At 40.1% G+C, this 24776-nt stretch overlaps 1 protein-coding gene across 1 annotated transcript in view; it reads left to right on the top strand.

Moving 5' to 3' along the window:
* The window catches only part of CDH8 (cadherin 8), a 151350-nt gene that overhangs the window by 12176 nt on the left and 114398 nt on the right, over positions 1-24776 (top strand). The window contains exons 2-3 of the mRNA XM_048316836.1: positions 3378-3468; positions 3562-3824. Coding sequence (XP_048172793.1) covers positions 3387-3468; positions 3562-3824 — 345 coding nt within the window. The 5' untranslated portion in view covers positions 3378-3386. The remainder of the gene's footprint in view (positions 1-3377; positions 3469-3561; positions 3825-24776) is intronic.

Below are 24776 nucleotides of genomic sequence, written 5' to 3'. Positions count from 1 at the left end.
TTAGAAAAGGTTGTTCTGGCTTTACTGGAATAATTCTGCTGTCATTTCATACTCCCCACTGCTTTAGACTGTGGCATAATATATGAAGACAAAGTGCTACTGTGCCTCACCTTCTGGACTTCCCTGATTTCCATGTCTGCCTTTACATATGGCTTTTAATATGTTATCATAACCTGACTCGGTAGCCCTCTCAGCCCCTCCTACACAGCCAATCCAGAGGATCACAATTTAACTGCCAGGCGCTTTTCAATTTTCTGTTAGCCAATGTATAAATTGCTGGGCCACACATCTAAAATGCCTTCCATCAGCTCCCAGCCACATCCATGGTGTTCTGCTCCCAGGAATGGAGCAGAAAAGTAATTCCAAATTTGGTAAAGAAATTTGGGGTCATTCCCACCTCCATGCATTGCCCAAAGTGTATGCCCTAACTCACTGATAGAGCCTGAGTGAGACTCTGTTTCTCAAATAACTCTTACAAGGCTCCTGCTGGCCAGGTTGAGCTATAGAGAACTTTATTCAGCTCGATAATTCCACACTGACCACATTCCTCTGCAAAACTGGGGAGTGCCAAAGTCCCATTGGATTTTTTTTTCCTTTGCCCTGCACTGCCCAACTTTGCTGTCAGTGCTCAAAATCTCACAGCTTTGTGTCCTCTGAGCTTGTGTAACTGTGCTCCACACAGGGCTGTTTCACTGAGGGGGTTTTAATGGCACAATCACTAATATTTCTGATGTGGTTTGGACTGGTTTGCCTTAAGGTATTGCTCAACACACAGCTACCGTGAGGACAGTCCAGTCACAGTGAATCTTCTGTATTAGTGTGAGTGGAGAGGACCTAAATTTGATTGGAGTAAAGGAAGAGTTAGAAGCAGGCAGTCTGGGGCAGGAACCGAGGAGGGATGCACTGAAATGAACTTAATGCTTTCCAAGGCTTGAGAGTGGCAGTGTGAAAACCAAATATCCTGTTCTTTCTTCGAAGAGAAATGTCTCTGGGAGCATCATATTGTTTTATCTCATTTATTTCATCTCTTTTAGAAGGCAGGCTGTGTAGATTAATTAGGAGTTGTTTTCAAAAAGCTTCTTGAATATGAAAAAAAGTGCTTTATTATTATTATTTGGTCCTGTTGATAAAAAGAACTGTACCAGCTTGTGCTGGAAGAGTAAGGAAGTCATGGCCCATTTGGGGACTTTTTAAGGCTTTGACAGAGTGAGGTGTAATGTGCAATTCTCTTTCTGGTGTGACTATTTCTGGGTCAAAAATCACTTTGTATATAAAAACTGAAAATCAGCTACAGACTCTTGTGTTTTCAGTTTCTGCCCCCCATTTTGAATTTAATCCTGGGTGTTGGTTGAAGGTGCTGTCTCTTGCTCTATTTTACAGTGGTTCTATTTCTCCTGTGTTTTGATTCTTGCTCCATTGCAGAAATCAGAAAAATCTGTGCCCTGGCAGGCACAGGCACCCACTCATCCAATCAGATACAAAAATGCATCCCATTTGAGCAAACCTAACCACTTCCACTGTGGCTGTTCTTCTCTTTTGATGCCTGCTACCACCAAACATGCCCCTGGAAATCTCTGTTTAACATGTGCCAGAAAGCAGCAGCAGCAAACTCCATTTAATTCCCCAGACTGAAGAGGCTTTTCAGAGGGTGACTGATGCATCCCATCATTAGACCGTTTTCTCCTCTTCCTTTTCTGGGGTTGAGAGAATGTCAAGACATTTAAGGCCTCTTTTGCTTCTCTCACATTTTCCCCAAAACTTCCCCGCAAGAGCTTGCTGTATTCTCTGATTCCTTTATTTCCACCCCATTTGGCAGTGAGGCCCATAAAGCTCCAGGTTCTCCTGTAATGGATATTCCCCTCATTCTGGATGCATTGTCAAAGCACTGCACTATTAGCTCACCATTCTTCCATGCTGCTTGAGAGATTGACTTTAACTTTGGTAGCAGCTCCTCTCCCCTTCTAACAAGACAAATTTCTCACAGTTTCAGGTTTTCATGCAACAGATTTCACAGTTGCTTTGGCAATTACTGAAGTTTAAAAAAAAAATACTTTCTACATAGTTTTCTTTTAAAAGAACAGCTGACTTTTACTGGTGTTCTGCATGTTTTATACCATGAGTGTGTATGAACCTTAAAAAAGAACAACAAAACGCCACCACCCCCCCCCCCCCCCCCAAATAACCCCACAACTAAGCTCTCAGGATTTTCGTAGACAGGAAACACTAGGAGCTCATTTTGAAGTAGATGAAAACCAGCCTAAAACACCATGTAAGCTTAAAAATAGGCATTCCTCTCTTGCATGTGTAGTGGTTTCTCCTGAGATTGTTTGGATATGAACCAAAGAAAATGTATCAAGACTCCTTTCACATAACTCCCTAACCCTGTAGTGCAGCCCTTCTCCTTGAGCCATATCCCATCTAGCTTTCCATGTGATCCATGGCTGCCTTTCAGGGTTTGCCCATCCCTCTGGCATCAGCCCTGCTATGTTAACTTGCCTTTTCTTTTCAAGGGATTTTTACACTGAGATGAAACCTGGTGTGACCTTCTAGTGCATCAAAGGATGGGCAGAGAAAGAAAGAAAGACAAAATGCTCCCAAGTGTCCATCTAGGAGAATGTCTTTGAAATAAAACATGACTGTGTTTTCTCTGAAAGTGAAGGAGAGGCAGTGAGACCTGCAGTGCAGATGTGCATAAATGAGCTTCCTTAGGTCCTGGTAGTGGGCTGGTTTGGGAATCATGGATTTCATACACGATTTAGCAGTGCTGTTTCTCTGCTGGGCTGTGAAGGGTTTGCTGGGCAGTGGTGCTGCTGCAGAGAAGTGACAACTAAACAGGCAATGGGCTGCTGGAGCCTTGTACATTTAGGAAAAGTTTGGAGTTTTTTGTTGTGGAAGAAAGGAGAGTAAGAGTGAAAGAACATAATTTTGATTTGCGTATTTGACAGACTGTGTGTTTGTATTTGACCACATTAAAAGTGCAGAGTAGTGAGAAGGTTGGGAGCTTCTTCAGATGCCCAGATGAACTTCAAGGTTTCAGAATAGTCTGCTTTGGGAGGGACCTTCAAATTCATACTCTTCCAGCTCCCTGCCATGGACAGGGACACCCTCCACTAGACCAGGTTTCTGCAAGCCCCATCCAATTCTTAGGCCTAGATATTTTTCCTAAGTGTGTGCAATCATTCATCTGGGTCTTCTCTCAGTGTTTCAGGCAATGAAAGAATACACTGAATTGATTTAACTATGCAATAATATCATGAACTACAAATTTAAAACCCAACTTGGCTTGTTTATGATGTAAAAGTAAATAAGATATTTCAGAATGCTTTCCTAAGCTCTTTAGTCACTGATTTGAGCTTTATTTTTTTTCCCCCCACCAGGAATCTTTAATGACTGGAAAACTCAATGGATCATGTTTTTATCATCTAAGCTATTTTTACATTGACTGTGCTGTAAACACATGGAGGAGCTGTAAGTAAATGTTCTGTACTGCATGATGAATTGGATTGCTACAGTCTGGAGGAAAGCAAAATAATAATTTCATTTCTGTGGTGATTTGCGTAGCTTGTGGTACAATGCCAGAAAGACTAACGGAAATGCTTATGGATACATGGACTCCATTAATAATATTATGGATTACTGTCCTTCCTTCCATTTATATGGCTCCAATGAATCAATCTCAAGTACTACCAAGTGGATCCAGTACAGGACTAAAAAGGCTAAATGAAGAACAAAGAGTTTTGCATCGTTCCAAGAGAGGCTGGGTTTGGAATCAAATGTTTGTATTGGAAGAATTTTCTGGACCTGAACCAATCCTAGTTGGCCGGGTAAGGCAAGATTTGGTTTCTTTTTTTCTCTGAATGTATAAATGTGTAACATGAGGTCTACAGTAATTCGGACTCTTCTATGGAATTTAAGGCTGAGGTGCTTTGTGATTTCAAAGCTGTTCTCTAACATCCATAGATGTGTGCTTTAAATGTATGTGACTGTAAGAACGTGGTTTCCAAGTTAGCAAACCTGCTATTTCCAACAAAAATATGCACGTTCCATTTGTCAAAAAATCCCACAAGCATGTTCGCATCCTTTCTTTTATATCATTAGTCACCACTCCTCACCTATGTCAGCTGAAGAATTTTACCAAAGCAGCTCTTTATAATATGTTCCTGTGCATTCTAAAAGGTTATTACACGTATGGGTCATGTTCTATCTCCAGTCTGATGAATCAAATAGTTTACGCGTTGAGAATTTTTAAAAACAAGAACCAAAAAGGAAAGTGTGGACTATACAGCAAATTATGACGTCCTAATTTACATTGAGGTCTATGCACACATATGGAATAACATTATTGCCAGGGATTTTGTGATTTACTTTCAAAGTTAGGAAGATAACACAGGGCAAATTACCATATTTTTCTGTGTCCCAGCTTTTATGCTGCCCTAAAGCTTTGCTTGTTGCCATGCATTAGTTTATGCTGTATCTCAGTGTGTTACCTCCAGTCAGTGAATCAGCCTTGCACTTGTATGAGCCATCTGTATCCACCAGGGATGAATTATCCTTACAATTACTCTTAGAAAAGAATGATCTGTTCATAAATGCATGTTTGGCAGTGAGCAGGTATAAATACCTAATTGTTTATCACTAAAGTTCAATTCCCGCTGAACAACCCAGTGCATTATTGTCTTATTAGCTGGTTATTGAGGTTGAGTAAAGAATCTAGACAAAATTATGGATAACAGCTAATTTCATGATAATCTTGGAATTTCTATGGATAAATGAATAGCATATAGTATAATATAGGGACTGGCAATAGCTCTGTCTGTTACTGAAGAGAACACAGATCAAGTGCATTCCTAAATCTTCCCTAGTGTAGCCACTTTCCAGGTGAAACTCAGGGTCAGAAGGTGTAATGATCTTTCTATTCAGTGACTTTTGGTGCTGTGTCAATTTACATTTATATCAGGTATTTCATATCTGTTCTCATTTGTTTCTCTGGGGTTAGTAACGTATCTCAATTTCACAGAGACAGCAAAGAGCATATTTCACATCTTAAAATGTTTTATTCAACCCGTTCTTCCTGGAATATTTTAGTCGAGCTTTTAAAATTATTTTGAGTAGCTGGGAAAAGTCCTGGGTTTGTACTTAGTAGTATTTTGATTTTCAGGGTATATCCAGGTCTAAATATTACTACTATTTTAAGGGGTTTTTTCTGTGATTATATTATCCTGAATTGTTTGAGTCATTGGTGAATAGAAGTGGGTAGGTTAAACTAAGCCAAACCAAGGAAGACATTATCCTATCTTCTGCTGGCATTTTAAATAGAATTAGCTAAAATGCTGTGACAATCTATTTGTTGAGACTGCTGCATAATTAAAACACTGCATGTTACAGACGGAAATGAGCAAAAAGTGAAGTTTGTTCCCATAGGGGGAAATTTTTGGTTTATCCATTAAAATGACTTAGAATATTTTTGGAATCCTTCTCTCTATTTTTTCTCCCTCTCCAGTAAAATCATCTATATTTCTGACTTATTTTTCTTTCCTAAGGCTTGTGAGTACTGAGAGTGCTTTCAGGCTGGTGTGTGCTCAGTGGGAGCAGAGGTACTCCACAGCTTTCAGAGCTGCTCTTAATCCTTCCTGACTGGAAAGCAGAGACTCCCTCAATTATAGTTCTTGGCAATCCTTCCCAAAATTTAAAGGGTGTACAGAATGTCACAAGCAAAATGCTTTCCTTCTCGGTGAAGTTGGGCTGTGGTTTGTCCTCTGTCACCCTCATTGGTTTCTTATTCATTGCAATTTAAAAATAACCTCCTTTTCAGAATTTGCAGTAGATTTGCGCTCACCTGGTTCCTCCTCCTGGCTTTTCCACTTACACTCTTCCTCCAGCCTTTGAGTTTTTCCCCTGCCAAAGGATTTGTACACCTGGGGTATCTCCTTCATTCTGGGACTTTTGACTATTTTTTCTGCTCTATATCTTACCTCGATTTTCATTTTTCTTTTTTCTCCAGACTTTGAATGAAGGACACTCAGTAAAACAGGATATAGTCAATTAGTGCAGAGAGGCTTAACATTGTGGAGAGAGTGATACCAAACAGCTGCCCCATTTTTGCTGCATTTTCTGGATGTAAATGTGCTTTTGTGCTGTTACAGAGGCAGTATTGCTTGCATGTGCTTTTTACATGTTAAAAATTCTAGTAAAATCTTCAAAAAAATCTTTTATTTGGTGGTTAATTGCTTCAAAGGAAACATTCTTCAAGCAAATCTAATTATGTAGATCTTGGTTACAATTTTTGTCTCTACACTGTTGTAGAGTGTGCTTTTCATAGTCATGTATGATTTGTACAAACATTTAATTAGGTGCTTTGGAAACTAAATATAAAAATAAGTTTTGCACAAACCAACAATACCCACACAAGCAGAATTTGTTGTATGCTCTCAAAGATACGTTTAAAACCCACTGAAAATTCAGCTCTTAAGAACTGCTCAGAATAGAACTGATATTTAAATAATGGTTTTCGTGTTAGTGGGTGGAAAGGCACTGAGTAGAAGCATTTGGTCCTAATGGAATTGATGGAATATATCAGCAAAATAAAACTGAAAGCTGAGATTAATTTTATAGAATACAAACAGAACACAAATCACTTTGCAAATAAAAGCCTGAATGTGGAGTCTGTGTGTTCCTCCTGTTGGTTGAAAAGGTCTCATACCAAAGTTTGTGAAGTGCAGAGAAATTTAGCAAGATGGGATTACAGAGGTCTGTAATACCTTTTATTAAACTGCTCAGTTTTTCCAGGAGAAACAGCTTCCAGACATAAAGACTCTTCTCCAGAGTTTTAGGTGTTGCAGTGCAACTGCACACACTTCAAAGGTGCTTATTCATTGCTGTTTTGCATGGATATAGAGTAATAAATGTATTCCCAGTGTATTTGCTCTAATAAATGAAATAATCTCGGGTGAGACTAATAGGAGGAATTAATGTGAACACCTTTTAAAGTGTGGTGTTTTTCTTCAATGACTTGAGTAAAGGACCAGAGCAAATCTTTTGCTTTCATTCTTGAACCTCTTAGAATGAATTTGAGCAATATGCACTTCTAATGCCAAATTTTGTCATTATGTGTGGTAGGATCAAGCTCAAAATAAGCAACTCTACTTGAGTTCACACAACTGTAAAGAAGTTGTTTCTGAATTTATGGGATTTCTCTATAAAATGCCACAAATATTCTAGTTTTTCTTTTACCTTTCTTGGATATATTCATACTGCATTTATTTTGCCACATGATATTTTCATAGAATCATGGAATATCCTGAGTTGGAAGGGATCCCCAGGGATCATCCAGTCCAGCTCCTGGCCCTGCCCAGACACCCCACCAATCCCACCCTGGGCATCCCTGGCAGCGCTGTCCAAATGCTCCTGGAGCTCTGGCAGCCTCGGGCCGTGCCCATTCCCTGGGGAGCCTGGGCAGTGCCCAGCACCCTTCCTGTGTCAGCTCTCCATCCTCTTGTTTCAGCCTGTCCGTACATCCAGGGTGCTCCATCCATGGTGCAGAATCCAGCACTTGTCTTTGTTAAACCTCACAAAGCATGGACAGAACAAAAGAATGAAGGCAACAAAAGTTGTTTGTTTGTGCTTATGTTCTCTGGCTTACCAATAAATGAATCCAAATTTAGGTCCAGACACAAAAATCCACTAGTGGTCACTCAGGCTGGTGCTGTCTGTGTCACAGCACTCCACTGGGAATAGTTTCCAGGTTGTCCCAGACCTTCCACAGACTTTTTTGAATTTCTCTGTTTTCAGTCCCAAAATAACATATTGCCTGTTTTGTCCCTGTGAGGAGAGATTTGGGAAGCCAGCAGTGCAGGGAATAGCAGCCCCTGTGGCACATCTATGTTCTTGGTCCAGGCCTCTGGAGAAGGTGCTCTGAACATCCTGGATGGGAGGAAACCAGTGAGACTGTGGTGGTGAGGCTCAGAACCAGCACAGTCAAGTCAGCTCCTTATTGCGGTGAGCTCAGGGAGGCGTTTTCCATCTGTGACTGCTTCTGAATTACGTGCTTGGTGTCTTTTCACTCTGTTAAACACAGGTTTTCTTGTACGGCTTGTGGGATGAGGGAGCTGGGCAACTTTTGCTGTTTGGAGCAACAGAGACTTTTCCCTTGATGTTTGGGACTTGGGTTCAGGCCTTTAGAGGAGAAATAATTTTCTTGTAGGAGGAGGAGCAGTGGAGAGGCATCCTGTTTTCACAGTCAAGTGCTTCAGGCTGAGCTACTATAAAACCCAAACCTGGAAATGCAGAGAGCACTTACAAATAGCTTGGAGCTGTATGTTCTGCATTATCCATGCTTTATGCAATCCTTGATTTCTTCACCAACGTGCATTTTCTGTCTTCACCAGGAAATGGTAAAATGTTACTTGTTTAAAATCATTACTAGTTCTGTTAGAGCACAAGCGGTGCAAACAGGCAAAGTAAAGAAGGTTTTAATAAAACAAGTTCCTTCCTCACATTTTGCTTTTCATCCCTGCACTGAGCTTGTGATTATGATGGCTGCCTAAAAGCACTGTTGTACTCAAGTGATGCAAACCTGAAATGTAGATAACTAAGGTTAGCAGTATTTTGAGAGATGAATTACAGGCTGTTTCACTGAGTGGAAAAAATCCTTGTGACATGTAGGTGTAGCAAAATCCTAGCATAGGTTTCATAGGGTATAACACAGTCCTACATTAATGCCTTGTTAAAGTTTTCACAGAACAGCAATCACCACACCATATTAGATAGATTCTACCCTTTTCTTTCTAATACACACTTGTATGTTTTTCTGTGGTTTAAACGCATGCCATAAAATATTCAATATCTGAAATGTTGCAAAGTCAACATTGCCTTCTGAGCTCTAGATTTTTGTTGTTGTTTTGCAACCATAATTACACACTAATTTTCCTGCTTAAGTTTAATAAACTCCCAGAAGCTGAAATGTATCAATTATTTTGCTACTGTATTCTTTATGAACAATACTAATTCCCCCTGCCTCGTGTGTGCTTGCAAGGGAAGAGGTGACTGTGTACTGCACAGATTGCTCCAGTTTGCATGGTCTCAATAAGCTTAGTAAACAGGAGTATAACTAGCTCTAAGAAAAACTCTCCTTAGTTAAAAGCTATTGCAAAGACAATAAATATAGCAGACAACATTTCAGAGAAGTCTGATAAAACTAGTGGGTTTTTAACAAATATTCTTGAGCTTACACAACTTTATTTGTTTCTTTTTAGCTGAGAACAAGTTCCAAGAAGAAATTTAAATATAAAGCATAAATTTAAGCAAGGACAGTTTGACTAACCCAACAGTGTCTACGTTTTCTACTACAGTGTAAAAACTATTTTACTGATTTCTCTCTGAGTTAAGAAAGAAGGCATATCTCCAGACACTGAAAATCTCATTTCTATGTATTTCTGGGAGTATTACTGAATAAAGTTGAACACTTTCATGCTTCATCTCCAGCCTGGGGCATGATAGAGCCACAATTTAAGCAGAGACACAACTTAAACCCCTTGTACATCAGGTATAGAACAGGACTGGTAGTAACTTCGAAGAGATGTTTTATTAGCTACTTATGAATCCAGCATCTTAAAGGGTCAACCTGCAAAACACCAGGCACCTCCTCAGCTATCTGTATTTTCTTTCATGGAGTGGGAAAAGGTCCATGATGGGAAGAATAACTTAAAAGTTGGGCAGGGGTTTTGCTGTTCAGTTTTTTTGTCCGTTTTGTTGTTGTTTTGTTTGGGATTGGTGGTGTTTTTTTGTTTTTTGTTTTTTAATTTGCCTTTTTTTGATAAAAAGGAATGGTATCTATTACTTTAGCATTATTCACTTAAATTCCTTTGTCCTGTTTTTCTAGGACCATAAAGATTTCTGGTACTCTGAAAAAAGAGTAGCTAATGTTGAGCATTTTGTTTGTTTGTAAAGAATTAGAAGATTGTGTGCTTTTCAATATATTGATCTGAACACTTTCTCTGTCTCTCAGGGAAATGTTGTCCAAGTATGCATGGAAAATGCTGAAGTGACAGTATGAAAAATTGAGTGGAGCCTTCCCCATGATATTCTGAGATGCCCTATGATCATTTAGTCTTTCCAACATTGCTTCGGTAAATGGTTTTCAATTTCTACCTGTAGGGCCCACCCCTCGTGCTGTCAGGATGCTTCAGTTCCAGTTGTCAATTTAACTACCAATTAGTGCCAATTGTGAGGGGAGATTTTGCTAAAAGTTTGTCCTTGCTGAACTTGACAAGCATATTTCCATCCATCGATGAGCTCTCAGGTAGCTGTGATTTCCCAAAAGTGCCAGGATGTGTCTTTCAACCAGTAAAGTGAAAGGGAGGTTTTATCGTTCTTGGGTCCTGATAGGAAATTCCTCATTTGCCATGGATTTGTGTAACGAAAATCTTAATTTTATATTAAAATGAGACCAATTCCTTTGGTGGCTGTAGGCTTCCAGTAAGAGCTACGGAGCTGAAGTGGTGATACCTCATGGACTGAGCCACATCTGAGAAAGGCTTTGTAGCTCATGGGCAGCACTGTATTTTTAGGATGTAATAAATATACAATCACAGGAATCACAAGAAAAATAAGTTTTCAAGTGAAAATAATGAGAATGAGTTTGCATAAATTTTGTTTCTTGAAAGTTCTGTTTTAAAAGCTGGGGTTTCTTCCTATTCTGGCAAAGTCAAGGAAAGAAAAGAGAGCTATAGTATGTGTGGTGCAACACAGAAATTCACAGCTGAGGGTCTTTTGTTTGGTGTTTGGCTTTTGGTTTTGGTTGTGGTTTTGGGGTTTTTTTTTTGACAAAGCCAGGGATGTTAACGTTGGGCAATTTACGGTGTCAGTTTCATTACAGAAATAATTTGCTGCAAGAAATATTTTAGGCAGTGTTTAAAGGTAACTATTACTTGCAAACAATGTGTGAGGCATGTAGAATTGAAAATAAATGCAGATTATTCTCCTAAAGATATTTAGGCAAATATTAATATGTTTGAATAGCCTCTCGGTGATCCCTGAGGAACACCTGTAGTGATATAGAGCAATTTATAACTTTCCTTTTTCCTGAGGACTCCCTCTTAGTGTAAAAATTCCCCTGCAAGGATTTCTTTCAAAGCCTTTATTTTACAGCATTCATGCCAGCAGCTAAGCAGAAGTAAGTGTAGCTCTCCCTGGAGACTGTCAATGGCATTCCTGAATTAACCGCAGGAATCATTAGGAGCCACAGAAGACATCCCTTTCCTTGCTCCGGGCTCTGAGCTCAGTTACTGTTTCCCACCCAGCCCCTGGTGAGCAGAGGCAAAGCTGAGGTTTGTTCCAGCCTGGGAACATGCTGGAATAAAAGGCTGGTGAGCAGACGATCACTGGAGGCGAGCAGCAGCGCTGCAGGCACAGCCAGCAAAAGGGATTTCAGAGCAGTTCAGAGGGCCCCAGACTTTTGCTGGTTTTAAAGCACAAGCAATGTTAGCTAATTCTCCTTCCCCTGGCCAAGGGAACTGCATGTGCAATAGGGGTCCTGCTACCAGGGAGAAAAAGGGGATTTTAGTATGGGCAGAACTGGTGGGGGACATCCAGCTGTCCTCAGAGGACAGAGGAGCTGAGCCAAACCACACCTCTTCCATCCTGTTATTTTCTAAGGTCATCATGCCACGAGCATCATCAGGATCTATGAGGTGTGGTACACCCAACCTAAGAAGTCAGGATTTGAAAGTAAATGGGCAAACCCACTTTATTTTTTCAATTAGTTTGGGATAATCTGCAGCAGAATGGGTGCAGCATGGACCTATGTATTAAAGGGTGATGCAGAAGGCTCAGAATCTCATAGTGCTCACCTCAAAGAGCTTAATGAAAATCTGCCATATTTCTACAGAGTAAGTTTTCTAAATGGAATTACTGACACACTTGCTATCTTGCTAGTCCTTTTCACTAGTTCCTTTTATTTATTTTTTTTTTAATTTTATATTGCCTGTTTTTCAGGTCACCTGTTCTTTAATTATTATGCAGTCTAAAGCATTTCACATAGACCATTGGCACACTCTGCAATTCCTGGTGTTGTCCTGCCCTACTGACAAAAAAATACAACGTCCAGAGGCAAAGGGAAAATGCTTGTGTTTCTTTCTTCACATAAAATTATCTGAAACAAGACTTAATGCCAACACGATATTTCCAATTTATTCATTTATTTCTGCTAATTAATGGGTCTTGGTTATGATGTTGGCCGCCCCACATGAATTGAGAGCAGGTGCTGATCTAAATATGCAAGGACTTTTCATTGAGTTTTCATATGAACAAATAGAAGTTATTTTAATCGTTTAAAGCATATGCCAGGATTTTACTTGGTCTATAAGACCAAATTGTTATTTAAACCATGGGGGTTTTTTAAGAAATCCCAATGTAAAATTGTTTCTTGTGCAAATTTTTTAAATGTTGTACATATCCTCAAAACACACACAGCTACAGCAAAAGAAGGACTGGTGCACCAAGTAGCAGTAAATGTGAAAGCTGTTAATGCTGCCATTTATATACAGAAGCCTCGGCTAAAATTTTGATCTGTTTTGTTGAGTAGGGGACAATTTCTGCCTCAAAGCTGTTGCTGTCTAATTGGGATATGTGATTTATTAAAAATGGAAATGAGATATAAAAGGAAATATGTGTATACTTCAGAAAGTTGAATAGAGGGCTTACTGGCCCAGTGGAGTTATCATAGCTCAAAAGTAAAGAAAGGAAATGGACTACACTAAATTGTCAGGCAACATAAAGCTGCTCTTTCTGTGTAGAAGGCAATGACACTGATCATTCCATTAAATAATTATTTTGTGATTGATCTAAATTCTGTCCTTGCAGAAGGCCACCTCCTCTTTACTGCCTATCACTGATAAGCCAAGGAATGCATGGAACTGAGCAGTTTGTATGCAAAACCAAATACTTGGATTTTTAACGGAACTTTTTCAGTAAATGTTTCTATCTAAATGAAATGCATTCTGCACAAATCCTGTAGCAGGCAATTCTCTATGGAGCACAGACTGATGGACAGTAAACCAAAACTTTTCTCTGTCAGGCTGGACGTCCCCTCTGAGAGAGTAGGTTCACTGCAGTGCTTTGCATGGGGCATGAAATGCAAGAGTTTCATACTCATAGACTGAGAGAAACCATAGCATGGCTGAGGCAGTATTTATTCCACAGACAACATCTATTCAGAATCCAGAATACATCTGTAAATTCTTCAAAGTGCAGAATAACTGGATAAAACGAGGTACTTTTCCAACTCTAAACCAGGCAGATGTGGCTCCATTTTCCAGTTTCACTAGGCATCCAGTCCATCCTAATGTATTTAATGTAAAGCCTAAAATACAGTTTATGCAGGATCTGGTGGAGTCAGGGAGGTGAAACAAAGAGCATTGACTACACTGAGATGAAAACTGGTGTGTGTGTCGTGTATACACAGGCTGGTAGACGTGTAAGGGAATATTAAAAGGATTTCTGTTAAGAGGGACCACAATAACCAGTAGGGCAGGTGTTTCATTAGGGAATTAATTAATTGTTGCTCCTTCTGGCATGAAATAAGCGTAAGAACACAAGAAAACCACAGCACTTGGGTGGCTTCCTCGTTATGTAGAATGGCCACACTGAGCTCACCCCAAAGCTTCTCCTCTGCAGGCTGAACAATGCCTTCTCCTCTGCAGGCTGAACAATGCCAGCTCTGGCAGCCTTTCCTCCCAGCAGAGCTGCTCCATCCCTCTGCTCATGTTGCTGCCTCCTCTGGGCTCTGTGCAGCAGCTCCAGGTCCTTCCTGTGCTGGCCCCAGGGCTGGGGCAGCTCTGCAGGTGGGGTCTCACCTGAGCAGGGCAGAGGGGCAGAATCCCCCCTCCCCTGCTGCCCACGCTGGGGCTCAGCCCAGGGCAAAGTTTCATAGACTGGTTGGGTTGGAAGGAACCATAAAAATCATCCAGTGCCACCCCTGCCATGGGCAGGGACACCTTCCACTGTCCCAGGCTGCTCCAAGCCCCAGTAGCCAACCTGGCCTTGGACACTGCCAGGGATCCAGGGGCAGCCACAGCTTCTCTGGGCACCCTGTGCCAGGGCCTGCCCACCCTCCCAGGGAATAATTTTTTTCCTAATAATCAATCTAAACCTAAGTACTTCAGTTTGAAGCCATTCCCCCTTCTCCTGTCTCTCCAGGCCCTTGTCAATAGTCTCTCTCCATCTTTCTTGTGGGCTTCCTTCAGGCACTGCAAGTCCACGTAGGCTGACCCTTGTAATGTTCGTGACCTTTCCCATTCTTTCAGAAATGCTGTTGAACTTTTCTCTAGTAACTTTGCCTTCACCCTCGATGCAGCAGGACTGGGAGCTGAAAAGGAGAGAGGAGAAAATAAAAGAAAATGCACTGAAGGTAATTTTGTATGTGGTACCACCTTCTGCTTTGCAATAAGAAAAGATTTGCAGCCACTCAGAAATCCTTTATTTTATAATCTCCCCTATTGATCACACCTGTATTGAAATCCTGATCATGGGAGCTCAAACATTCTTTGCTCAGGCTGCTCAGAAATAATTAGGTTATCATTTATTTCATCAGGGAATCAAAAAGGGGTAATGAGACATCTTTTAATCTTTAAAAGTGTTTTGTCATTCTGTGCCTTTCCAATGGAACAGTGGTCTGCATTCTTTTGGAAGTGCAGATTGCTCATTAGGAATGTGTGCAATGAAATAATTTAAAAGAGAGAACATTCATCCTGTGTATTTCTAAATCTCTACTCTTTTCAATTGACTCTTCATATGAAACATTTCTTTCTAAGGATATTTGGAGAGGCATTAAGTGGTTTGGGTGCTAAATCAAAGCTTATAGGTGTTAATCATGGGCCATGTAAGTAGGAAAAGTATTCTTGGGTATAACCTGTCACAGCCAAACTGGGGAAGGTTTGTCCTTGCTACTGTTCTGGCCTTTTATTACAAAGAGCAGGAAGAACAGTCAATAACCACTTATTAATGATTTTCTCTGTCCTTTATTGTAGCTTTAGGTACATTAGGCTCTCAGTAATTATCTCATTCATAATCCTCCATAACAAGTAATATTTTCTGCATCTTGTGAAGCATAATTGGAAAATATTTTCTTTGGATGTACACTATTTCTATTCCCTCTTTAATATAACTTTCCCCAAGAGTATCTTGCCAAGGAAAAATGAGCAAGCATAATTTTATACAGGTAATCAAATCTCTCAAATGTTGGCACGTTTTCCTTTATCTCCCTGGGACCAAAAGCTAACCTTCAAATAGACCCAGGCATTAAAGGGGAGAATTTCAGCACACAATTAGAACTCAAATAAGCTCGTGCAAGGCAACTTGAACAGAAGTGCTATTTTGAGTTATTAGTACTATATTTCTACTACAGAATATTCCATTTGATTAATATAGAACTGCAAGGGAGCATATATATATACACACACACACATATATATTAGTTTAAGTGCATGTGTTGTGTCTTTGTGTATATATAGGTATGTCTAATGCATTATTTAAACACTGCCTTACAGCAGGAGTTTGCAGGCTTTCTAAATAGTTCTATTTTTGCCCACTTAGTACTCCAAACCACATCTTGAAGCAGGTTTTATCTTACTGTGTTGAGCAAAATAAATGGGGGTGGGGGGTGGATAAAGAAAGAAATCACCATGTCTTTCAATTCCATTCAGTTGTAATACCCACCAGAACAGTTCATTTATTCCAAACCTTCTGACACTGGAGGGGGAGACAAGGAAGCCCTAAGGGACCACAGATACAAAGCTCAGGACTGGTTTCAGGCTGAGCAAACACTTTAATCTGTGCTGGACCTACCTCCATTTTTGTTGCGGAATTCTCATTTCTATTCTCACTCATTTCAGTGCCAAGGGCTCTGGTGAGTACAGAACCCAGGGAAAGATGATACTGAGAGAGCATTGGAGTCCCCAGATGTAAATAATGCACCAGGATTCTGGTAGTGTGTAGCCCAGCAAGATAGCTGCCATGTTCACTGTGCTTAAGCTAAAGGAGACTCTAGATGGCTCAGGGAAGGTTTTTTTTTTTCTAGTTTAAAAGTTTGGCTTGGCTTTAGTTGCATATTTAAATGCAGCAGTAGTCTTATGTTGGTAATTAAGAATTTTATGGTGTGAAAATGATCATTTTTTAAGACCAGTTCTTGGATTATTTTAAATTCCATTTTCAGTTAGCTAGTTTATTCCATGGCTATCCTGTGTAAAGTCTGATAATTGAGGTCAGAATTTGTTTTTTTATGTGCTTGGGTCAAGATTTTTCTATTTTGCATTACCATGAAAATATCCACTGAGTTCTTCCAATTATAACACTTGAATTCTAAGATAACATGCTTAGTGAGCTTTTTGTTAATGATTGTCTTAATTTACTGTGAAAACATCGGTAAAAATGGGATATTCAGTACTTGGCTTTTTAAATCTCGTGCAAGTATGATTAAAAAAACTAAAAAAAACCCAAGAAAGAATAAAAGGCCTCAGTACAAAAGTTATATTTTTAACCTGAGTTAAAATAGCAGTGGAGATGAGGAAACTTGGCTGAGAGTTGTGATAGTCTGTTGGGTTTATTTGCTGATGGAACAAGCTCAGCTCACCTGTCTCTGTCTGGAATCTCAGCCCAGGCAGAAACCAAAGCTTTGGTTTTGACCGTCTCCTGAGTCAGGCTCATAGCTCAGGCCAGTATTCCTTCTCCAGAGGAGAAAAGACCTTCTTCCGAGGGGTCCTGACAGTCTGAGATGGTGGCTCTGTTCTTCAGGTTCTTCCCTTTGCACAAAAAAATTAAACATCATGAGCTAAATCAAAACCAGAGATAAACAGAAAAGGTGTAACTTTGGGGAAGGGAACTGAGAAGGGTGGAAGCTGCTGTTCAGCTTTCTGTCTTGGGGAGAGGAATTTCAAATACGGTAAAATACTGGGTGGGGACATTGTCAGCACGTTTCCTGTTTCTCTGAAGGTTGGCTGTGGGACTCTGTCCATCAGGCCCTCTGTGAGAGGGTGTGCCTGGTTTTACACCCAGGTGACATGGAAGGCTCACATTTGTGCAAATGCTGGCTGGCAGCTCTTTTCCAGCCTGGAAAAAGGCATTTCATTGTTTCAGAGCTAGAGAGAGTTCAGGTAGAGTTGCTGAAGCTGCTGGTGGATTTCTAAGTGTCTTTTTGACTCTCAGAAGCTGTCTGCCAATGTCCAGATTAGTGCTAGAGAACTGACCTCACCTGGACCTGCGAGTTAAATGACCTGGGAGTTGCTTAGGAAATCAAATTTTGTCGTCCTCTGATGGCACTTCTTCTTTGTAGGTGAGGTGACCTCTAACACTCCTTATTTCCTCTCAATATTCTTTGAACTACACCTCAGTCTGTTTTATATAAAGCTGGGTTTAACATTAGTCAGTGTTTCTTGTGAAGCTCCCACAGACTTTGAGCCTGTCTGTAAATCAGGCCTTGCAGAGAAAAGAATGTGTATTTGCACACTTTGTCAAGTCTTAGGGCTGGATGATGTGTTCAGTTTTTAAAATACAGCTTTAAAACAATGAAAAGCCCCCCTTAGAGTGCAGACACTGCAAAGGCAACAGCAGGGAAGTCAGAGGAGTGGCACATTGCCTGGCACGAGTCAGAACATACACAGTGACGCCTCTCTAAAGAGCTGCTGGGAGAGCTTGTACAAGTTCTGCAGTATTTGTTGAACTAGAAACAGTATCATGCACCTTTTCCAGTTGCATTGTGCCTCCCTGCTACTGAAATGAGCTTCCACAAACTTCACTTCAGTGTATTTGACATTTTTATTGTGTTTTTTATCCTTTTGTCCTGTAAAACAGTGTCCTTTGCACATTCAATTCGTTGTTCACAGGGTCAGCTTTAAAAGGTTCAAGAACTTAGTGGAGCACTTCTGCTGTAAGAGGAAGCAACCTTTGCTCCTCGTACTTACTTTTCTTCTTCTCTGCATTCCTTTATGCTGATAAGGAAACTGAAGTTTGAGAGAGATAAAATAATTTTAAAAATCCTTTGCCATTTACTTTCAATTTGTCCAAGTGCAGCATATCTGTGCTGACTCCATGTTCAGCATTATTGTCAGGACAGCTTAGGCAGTGGGAAGAAAGGATTGTGGGAATAGAAAAAGGAAGATTTCAAAGGAATTAATCTTTTTTTTTTTTTTTTTAATTGCCCAGCTGTACATTGTCATTTAAGATACTAGTCAACCTCACAAATGGATGAGACTTTCTCTGTTGGAAATTAGAATTTCAGAAAATTAGTTTCTTTCTAAACTTTGGAGAGTGATATTTGAGATGAATAGAGACTCTGTGCTGTTGTATTTATTTGTTTATTAATCTTTAATTCCATTATTCTTGGAATTCTCTTGGAGATCAGTGAAACATTGGCATTACAACAAGCACAACTTTTATTACTGAGATTTTACATAGCCAGGCAGGTCTGGAGCAGGGACCTTGCTGCTTCTCTGTTCCTCTTAGTATTCATCTTAATTCATCACACTGGGTTCACGTGGCATAAAAATGGGACGCACTTCACTGAAAAAATATGAATATATCCTCAGAAATATGCAGTTGTGTGTACCCTGAGATGAGAGAGTCACTTTTAGTATCTATATTGGCTTTTCAAGCAGCAGTAAAGGAAACTCTGCAATAATAACTGAGCACTTGTGACTGGCAAACACACTCCTGCAGTTCGGAACTGGAATATGAATGGGCACCACAGGAAGTTTGCCCATTTCTGATGAAAACAGTTTTTAACAGCATGAATTTATGAATCTACTCAGTGCAAATGAGAGTTTATTATGCTGAGAGTCCAAAAATGATGCTTCATTTATTAAATTAATACAAAAATTGTATTCAGATAGTCTTGGAGAGTTTTGTAGATCTTCCTGAATATCAGAGCCGAGGCTAAAACCATTGACTTGGGTTATGGGAGGTAATGGTGAAAACAGGACGAGCTGCCAAAAACTTCTATTCTTTGCTTGATTGAAATGAATGTGTATTTGGAACAGCACCTGTCACAGTTTCCCAATCTGTGCACTAGAGAAAATGATGCTTTCCCATTTTGAAAATTCTGGGTTTGTTTAATGAAAGCTTTTTGTAATTTTTTTGCTCTATAAAAAAAGCTTTTGCTCTTTTCAGACCATTCCTCCACAACATGGGTCAGCTGTAGTTAATGCTGCAAGATTTGAAGCATTGGCATCATCATTGTAGTATAGTCTGAAGTAGCTTCAAATTTCCATGGATATGGCGGAATTTATAGCATAAAATTCAGGCAAATTTGATACCTAGTGCCACATAACTCTAAGGCTCATTGCCAGATTTGGATATCTAGTCTGCCAGCTGTACTGTGCACTGCCCAGCTCATTCAAACCATATGCCTTGAGCAAACAATCAGCAAAGTGTGTTACAAGCTCTGAGAAGTACCACATTAGCCATACGTCAGCCAGCTGCATGTCCTGCCCTATTAATTTCAATAAAAGCTTACCCCTTCAAATCTGATTTTTGGACTTCTTTGTTCTAAAAACATGGCTTAAATAAAATTTGTGCATCTGCAGTTAGGTTTACAGCAACAAATTCATTCTATCTGCAAAATAGTATTGAAATTCTGGTTCAGTTTTAAAAGTTTCCCTAGAGACAGAAGAACCCATTACAATCTCTTCTGTAGCTGGAAAAGAAACAGTCACTCATGAGCACCCTGAAGCCTTTTGTAGCACATATTCTTCACACTCTTGAGGGACTCTTGCCCAGAGTAGAGTGCTCAGTCTTGTGCCATAAGAAAACTGAAAAATGTATGTATTGCTTTTCCTCCTTTTGTTGGATTTGGCCGATGCTCACCCTGCTGGAGTCACTACCCTGAGGCTGTTTGCAAGAGTGAGTCAAGAATACACTGGCAATAATAAACATGTAAACTGTGTATTTGTATGGCTCCCTACATCCATGAGGCACTGCTTTGTCTCAATACCTCTATGTATTTGTTTTATGTGTCCTGGTTAAAATGGATTCTCTGGAGTTTACATTTATATAGCCATGGATGGTTATTATCTACATATTAGAAGGGGTGAATATGAAAAAATGAGAGATAGCATTGCCATTGTGACAGGTACAAAATACTTCTTCAGGGTCCAGGGTAGTATTATTTTAGATTCAATTTTGTGGGGTTTAAAAAACACAAAAACAATGCATATTAATAAAAATGTTACAGCATCTCTGAACGGGAATGAAATATTTTGCTCCAAGCAGTCTTAGCTAAATAAAAAAGGGTAACAAGTATATTGTGAATGAAACATTTTCATTGCTGATTCTTACCTACATAGTCTTCTGCTTTGATCCTCTGAAATATTTTATCGAGAGAAACCAGTGTTGCGAGTGCTAAGGCAGAACAGCAGAGCAGCCTACTGGGGTTAGTTGTCTGTTCTCCACAGTGCTCACAGTTAAGCCAAAGTGAGGCCTAATTAGGCAGGTAAATTCAATCTACTTTCTGTCAGTCAAACTGATTTATACCATTATTAATATCACCCTGCAATGTTAGGCATAAAAAAAAAAAAAAAAAAAAAAACAAAAAACAAAAACAAAAACAAAAAAACTTTAAATATTAGGGGTAGTAGAGAATCAGACAGACTTTTATTGTGTATTTGACTGGAGCAGCTCCGTGCCCAGCACAGGCTGAGGGAGCCGGGGCTGCTCAGCCTCGAGAGGAGCCCCAGCTGGGAGGGGCCCTCAGCCCTGGGTGTCCCTGTGTGCGGGGAGGGCTCCGAGCAGGGCCCGGGCTCTGCTCCGGGGCCCAGCAATGGCCCCAGAGCCACGGGCAGGGCCTGAGCCCAGGGAGCTCCCCCTGCACAGGAGGCAGAACTTCTGCCCTGGGCAGGGCCCAGCCCTGAGCAGATTGGCCAGAGAGGCTGTGCAGTCTCCTCCCTGGGGATATTGCAGAGCCCCATGGACACACTGCTGTGCCCTGTGCTCTGGGATGGCCCTGCTGGAGCAGGGAGGTGGCACCAGAGGAGCCCCTGGGGGCCCCTCCCGCCTAAACTATTTTGTGTTTTATTTCTCTGTTGATCCGTGAAAGTTCTCACAGTAAATACAAATTACAAGGACACAGTTCCACTCTACAGGGCTTAGACTGTGTGCAACAGATGCAACACAGCGTTGTTTATCCTTTGTTGCTGCTCACCTCATCTCGTCACAGACCTTTAATGACGTTACTGGGTAGTTTATCAACTCAGCTTTCAGTTTCCTTTTTCCTTCCACTCGAGGTCATTGCAGAAAGAATACATCTTGAATTGGCACAAGATATCTCACTGTTCTACATAGCTAAAAACTATTAAAGCTCCTTCTCATTTGTACAGTAGTTCTGGGTGATTGCTGTCCTCCAAATTCTGGTCCCCAGTATTAACAATGTCAAACATGGTTTGAGACAGTGGCAAATTCTTGGAGCTTTTACTTTTTCTTGTGGTGGAAAGGCCAACAGTCTTTTACCAGGTCTTGATGGTGGCTATGAAGTCTTCTGGCTTATGCAGACTTAGGTCTGCAGAGACATAATCACTGATATAAATACGTGTTTATAAAGGTTGCTTCAAGGTTGGGGATTTGGCTCCCTGCAGAAGAATTCCTCCAGTGTTAAACTTATACTACGCTGGATGAGAGCCAACAGGCTCTAAACTTGCTCTTAAGAACCTGAAGCTGGGGATCTTTTCAGAGAATACATCTGTATTGTTAATTTGCACCTTGAAGGAGGAAATTGACTGGCGAGTTGGTAAGAATGAATAAATTGATTCACAGTGGGTTGATAACTCCCTGTGTCTCACTTTCTGTGAAACATCTGTGGGGTGATGCCACCACAAAACTTGACTGCTGGCTCGCAAGCTGGTCTACTATCAATATGTGATTAAAAACCTGTTACTCAGATACATGAACTGGATTTGTGGCACTGTTTTCCAGATTACTTTGTCTACCTTTGAATGGGTGATAAAGGGACTGGAGCAGAGCAAGGAAAAACCTGCTTCTTCAAAAAATGTCATCTCTGCTGACTCTCATATATGTCCAAGTGGAATAATGCAGCAGAAAATCAAGCCCAGACCTGAAAATAATAATTTATCAAGAAAGTATTTTTCTTTATAAAAAGTTGGGGTTTTTTTTATAGTTTTAAAGAGAAAAATAATGAAGATGAGTAAGTTTTAGCAAGTATTACAAGGTGAAATTTCTAGCAACCAAATCATTAAATGCATTCATTTGTAAACATCAGTGATGGAGATGACAAGTTGCATAGATCACAATTCTTCTCTTCTTGTCGTGAGGAGTAATGATTTATTATTTGAGTAATCATGCAGCACAACACAGGATTTAGATTCCCCGAGAAAAAGATTTGCAATGTTTGTGAATGTATTAGTATTTCATCATTAGAAAATTATGAACTCAGGAAGAAAAATCATTAGTTTCTAAATGTGATGCTTGTACACTGTATAAAGCTGTAATGTAAACCAGACAGGCAGACCTGTGAATCAAATGCTCTTGCACATCATATATGAAAGATTTTCCTGATTTGTTTCTGCTGTAGACAAAGAATACTCATGTTTGTGGCACTTTAGTCCATGATGAAGGTACAGAATGTACTCAGAAAAGCATCCTTATTTTGAGCACACTTAATAAGTAGAATTGCACTATTTGGCTTTCTTTCATCCTGAAAATTGTCCAGTTTCATACAAAGATTAAATGAGACAAGAGACTCAGATGTCCTGGCAGTCTACACTTGGTGCTGAAGAATGAATGGATTAAATACATGAAATTCTTAGCCAGTATCTTTCTACAAAGGAAAACATAACATTATGCAATTATACAATATAGGCATTTAAATTTTTTCAGCCCTTGTAGAATCTGCCTGTGGATTCTTTCCCCCCCCAAACAGATACTATTGTAGCTTTGTTCTAAGGAGCAATTTCCCATACCACAGCTGGTCATCAGTGAGGCATTGTAGGCTTAATTCCACGGCTGGCCTTCAGTGAGCCATTGTGATTCCCCTGTGCTGCTCCGTGCCAGGACACACACTCGGTTCTTAATGCAATGAGGAGCGTTGGATGTGGATTTGTTGGGAGCGCAAGCTGCAAGTTTGTTTTTTCAGGCTAAAGGGAAGGACTATTAACCACAAACTCTAGAGCCTCTGATTTTATAATTGGAAATCAATTGGGCAAAGCCTAGTTTTGCATATGCGACCTCTTCCCATGACTGTATTCCAGAATGGTTTTCTCCTGAAATGATTTGCTTAACAATTTTACATTAACAGCTAATCTATTTGCAAAATCAGTTTGAAGTACTAAATTACCTGTGTGCTTTTGGTGACCACATAGAAAAAAAGTTTAACCAACATGGAATTATCTGAATGGTGTTTTTTTTATAATTTACATTTTAATCTCATTGTTTATTTGCTTTAATTAAAAGCCATCACAAAAGTTATTGACACTGTGGAGTTGCAGTGACTTTGGTAAGGGCACAGTGGGGCTGATTACATCTGGAGTTGAGATTGTTCTCTTGTGTCCAAAAAGGGTAAAATGCAGCTCGAATGTGTTAGGCCAGACGTTGCTAAAAGACTTTTACTCAACTGATTTGGCCACCACGGGCCTGTGTGGCGATGTGGACTCATTTCTGTCCTGATTACCCTGGTATTTGGGAATGCTCAGGTGGCAGGGATATAGAATTTCCTATTATTACTTTTGCTATTATTATTTCTCTGGTATTGTGCACAGAGAGCTGTTTAGCTCTCTGAAAATATGCCTGGCCAGTGTATTCAATAACAATGACCTTCAGATTCAGGGCTGGGGAACAGGACCCAAAATCTGTTTTGTTTGCTGAAAGATGAACTATAAAGCAAACTGTAATCAGTGACAAGTCCCTCAGGGGCCAAAGTGGGACCAGTGTTATTTAATATCCTCAGTAAGGATGTAGATGAATGGATGGAGCACATGGATTAGATCAGAGATTAAGAAAAAACTTATTCCCTGGGAGGGTGGGCAGGCCCTGGCACAGGGTGCCCAGAGCAGCTGGGGCTGCCCCTGGATCCCTGGCAGTGCCCAAGGCCAGGCTGGACATTGGAGCAGCCTGGGATAGTGGAAGGTGTCCCTGCCACTGTTGTTTTTTCTTGTATATACAGTGCTTGATCTTATACAAACATATCAGCATGGCAATGTATGAAATATGTTGCTCTTCTGGTTAATTTTATGTTGGAAATGGAGAGTTCTTTCCATGTTAGAGGGAAAATTTCTAATTAATCACTCAGTAAATTTTTTTTTTATTTTAATTTGCAGTAATTAATTTACTGTAGTGGTAGCAACTTATATTCTGGGAAGCAGGAATGAAGAAATAATCTAATGAATCTTCTCTTTTCTGCCTGACGTCTCATTATCTGTGCAAGCTTATTATTTAGTACCCCAGAGTAGTGCTGTTGTAAAATGTGCAGGAATATCTGAGATTTGTGGTATGATAGGGCTGAATTGAATTGAATTGGATCTAAGTAACTGCAGATGTGGCTGGTTTCATCTTTATCAGCTTATCTAAGCTTTTGCACTGGAAGGCTTCTGTCAGTTCAAAGCCCAGATGCTGCCTGGTTGAGCAGAGCTAAACTATGGTAACACTTCTTAGCCTTTCAAAAATAATTCTAATTTTAATTCAAACATATGTACTACAGAACTTGGAGGAGTTTAGATATGCATCAAGTAAAAATTCCTTTCTGTTTTTATAAAATAAGGAGGCACCAAAAAAAAAAAAAAAAAAAA

Source organism: Corvus hawaiiensis, chromosome 12 (genome assembly GCF_020740725.1).
Source record: "Corvus hawaiiensis isolate bCorHaw1 chromosome 12, bCorHaw1.pri.cur, whole genome shotgun sequence".
NCBI classification, from domain to species: Eukaryota; Metazoa; Chordata; class Aves; order Passeriformes; family Corvidae; genus Corvus; species Corvus hawaiiensis.
Note: the sequence above shows the minus strand (reverse complement) of the source record. Positions and strands in the feature narration are given on the sequence as shown.